The sequence below is a fragment of the Capsicum annuum genome, unplaced genomic scaffold, assembly GCF_002878395.1.
Source record: "Capsicum annuum cultivar UCD-10X-F1 unplaced genomic scaffold, UCD10Xv1.1 ctg83355, whole genome shotgun sequence".
Classification (NCBI taxonomy): domain Eukaryota; kingdom Viridiplantae; phylum Streptophyta; class Magnoliopsida; order Solanales; family Solanaceae; genus Capsicum; species Capsicum annuum.
The window spans coordinates 302,807-305,357 of NW_025894220.1; the positions used below are offsets into that span (position 1 = coordinate 302,807).

The following is a 2,551-nucleotide window of genomic DNA, read 5'->3' on the forward strand; positions in this document are numbered from 1 at the left end:
GTCTCACAATGGGTGGAAAAGTTGGGAGACCCTAATAGGAAATATAGAAAAAGCCCAAAGAGACTAGCAATGACTTGGATCACTGTGCTTTACTAAGCTACTGCTGCCCATTTTTGCTAAGCAGCAGAGTCATGGTAAACAAATTCCGCAGAAAAATTGGTGAAGCCTCTTCCATTTCTAACATTACTCAACCCAAGTTCGGGAAAATCATTTTTTCCTCACATGAATTATGCCGTCTCGTAAGTAATTTCTTCCCGTTCTGCTTCTTTAATTTCTCTTTTCAATTTTGGATTTACTGACGAAATGGAACAATTAGGATATATTTTTCAAAATAATAGTTACATATGGGTCTTATTCATGGACAATTTCTCAAAATCCCATCTAGTGTTAAGCATAGTAGTGAGAACTGTGACGTGTTAGGTTCAAATTCCCGGAGGGACAAAAAGTCCTGGTTGATTTATTTCTATTTGTTCTAGTCTTGGTGGACATCGTTACTTGCTACATGTTGTTGATGACTGTTGACAGTTATTGTATGAAATTAGTTGAGATGTGTCAATTTGGTTTGGAAACCACGGTTATTTAAAAAAAAAAAACACAATTTCATTCCCTCGACCAAAAACATTCCTTTCACGTCCAAGGTTAAACATTTGAAGGCTTGGGGCGTGAACATATAACATGGATTCAACATTTGATAAACCAAATATAAGGATGTATTTTACCCGGTACCTGTCTTGAGATGGAATTAGTTGAGGTGTGCGTTAGTTGGATACAACGATGGGTGCTACTTTGACACCAGGTAAAAAATGATTCTTTGGTCTTATTCAATAGCAGAAGCTAGCTATTAGGTAAGAAATGTGCAAGAACTACAGCTCATTCTCTCAATCAATGTGGGACAATTTAACATAGGTCGAAAAAAAAGTACCGAGTGTGCAGGCATCTACTGTCAATTATGTAGGTTCGCCTCTGTCTTCATTTCACTACGTATGAAACTGAATTCAGATTTCCTTTGAACACAGAGGATTCCAGAAGGATTTTCCAGCAGATATTGCAAGAACATGCTAAACCCTGTGTTTCTTGAGGTTCCCAGTGGAGAAGTATGGGAGGTTGACGTGGAGCATTCTGAAGGCCATATTTGGCTAGCCCAAGGATGGAAGGATTTCAGTGATTATTATTCAATAAGCCGCGGACACTTTTTGATTTTCGGATACAATGCGCGTTCACATTTTAATGTCACTATATTTGATTTGAGTGCAGCAGAAGTTGATTATCCAATAGCAGAGATTGAGTCGGATGATTCAATAGATATTTCGGATGTGGTTGAGCATTCTTCTGAAAATCTGAGCCGTGGCCCCTTGATAGAAGAGGGAGAAAGAAAAAGACAAGGAGGGGAAACAGAGGATGATGACCTTCAAACTAATGTAATCGAGGAAGAAGAGTCTCAAGGGAATGTAGTTTCACCAGGTAAGAAAGCATCTTTTTATCTGGTTTATTATCTATGGACAGAATGAGATTAGTCATCTTATTACATTATAATAATTTAGTAGTAATACGTTGTGTTGGTTATGTGTTTCAAGAAATAAGTGAAGTCTACAAGGAGCACGAGCAACAAACCAAAATTGTCACCAGTGAGAGTGAGAGCGAGGCAGAGAGGGACCAAGAGATTGCTGAAAACTATCAAAGAGCAAAAGCTTTTAAATCTAAGAATCCATTCATTATATCTTTTATGCATACATCATATGTGTTGAGACCACACACTCTGGTAAGCTGTCAAATGCCTGACGCCCTGATCCTTTCTTATTCATTCCATACATATGCACAACCTTAAACTCAATTCATGATTTACCTCTTTTGGCAGTACATACCATTGAAATTTGCTATGAAGTACTTAATGCAGAACAGTGGCAATTTAGTGTTACGCGTTCCAGGGAGGGGATCTTGGTCTGTCAAATGCATTATACTGAGGAAAGATGCTAAAGTTACTTGTGGTTGGAAAGCGTTTGTTCTGGACAATAAGTTAAAATATGGTGATGTTTGTGTCCTTGAAGTGATTAATGACACTAAGCTTTCTTTGATAGAGGTCACCATATTTCCAGGGGTTTCTGATAGTACAAACTGAGTCTATCAATGTGAGGCTTTGGTTCCATGTTCTCAATGCATATATACATCCTATCAAAGAGCAAAAGCTTTTATATCTGAAAATCAATTCTTCAACACATAAATACATTCTATTCGCTTTTTGCAAGTTGCTACATTTGCAAAGGGGAGTATTCCTCCCAAAATAGATTAGAGCAATTTTGCCTAAAGCATGTAAACGTTAGTGTCTTATTTTGTAATATTAGCTTCTTTTATAGAGTTTTCTTTTCATGAACTTCTTGTGTAGAGTTATGTTCAACTTTGGCATGTGTTATGAGGAGGTAAGACAATGTGTCGTCCCTACTTCATGTACTCTTTGGATATTAATGTTCGAAGTAAGGTCAAAGCCTAACCCCCGGCACCATGATTCTGTGTGAAATAAAAGAACCTTTCTGATGGTTGACCTTGATGATTCCAA

The 2,551-nt window shown here is 37.6% G+C and overlaps 1 protein-coding gene across 1 annotated transcript; it reads left to right on the forward strand.

Annotated features, from left to right (window-relative positions):
* On the forward strand, nucleotides 1-2,551 carry LOC124895645 (B3 domain-containing transcription factor VRN1-like). The gene is made up of 4 exons (XM_047406082.1): nucleotides 1-239; nucleotides 1,017-1,461; nucleotides 1,575-1,759; nucleotides 1,856-2,551. Exons 1-4 carry the CDS (start codon nucleotides 132-134, stop codon nucleotides 2,114-2,116), a joined length of 999 nt encoding a protein of 332 aa, XP_047262038.1. The 5' UTR covers nucleotides 1-131; the 3' UTR covers nucleotides 2,117-2,551.

Bases quoted from the DNA above. Each gene is read 5' to 3' on its own strand.
- LOC124895645 (XM_047406082.1), top strand. From the start codon at position 132: ATGGTAAACAAATTCCGCAGAAAAATTGGTGAAGCCTCTTCCATTTCT. The intron at 1,462-1,574 runs GTAAGAAAGCAT...ATGTGTTTCAAG, and splicing joins AGGGAATGTAGTTTCACCAG to AAATAAGTGAAGTCTACAAG. The intron at 1,760-1,855 runs GTAAGCTGTCAA...CTCTTTTGGCAG, and splicing joins TGTTGAGACCACACACTCTG to TACATACCATTGAAATTTGC.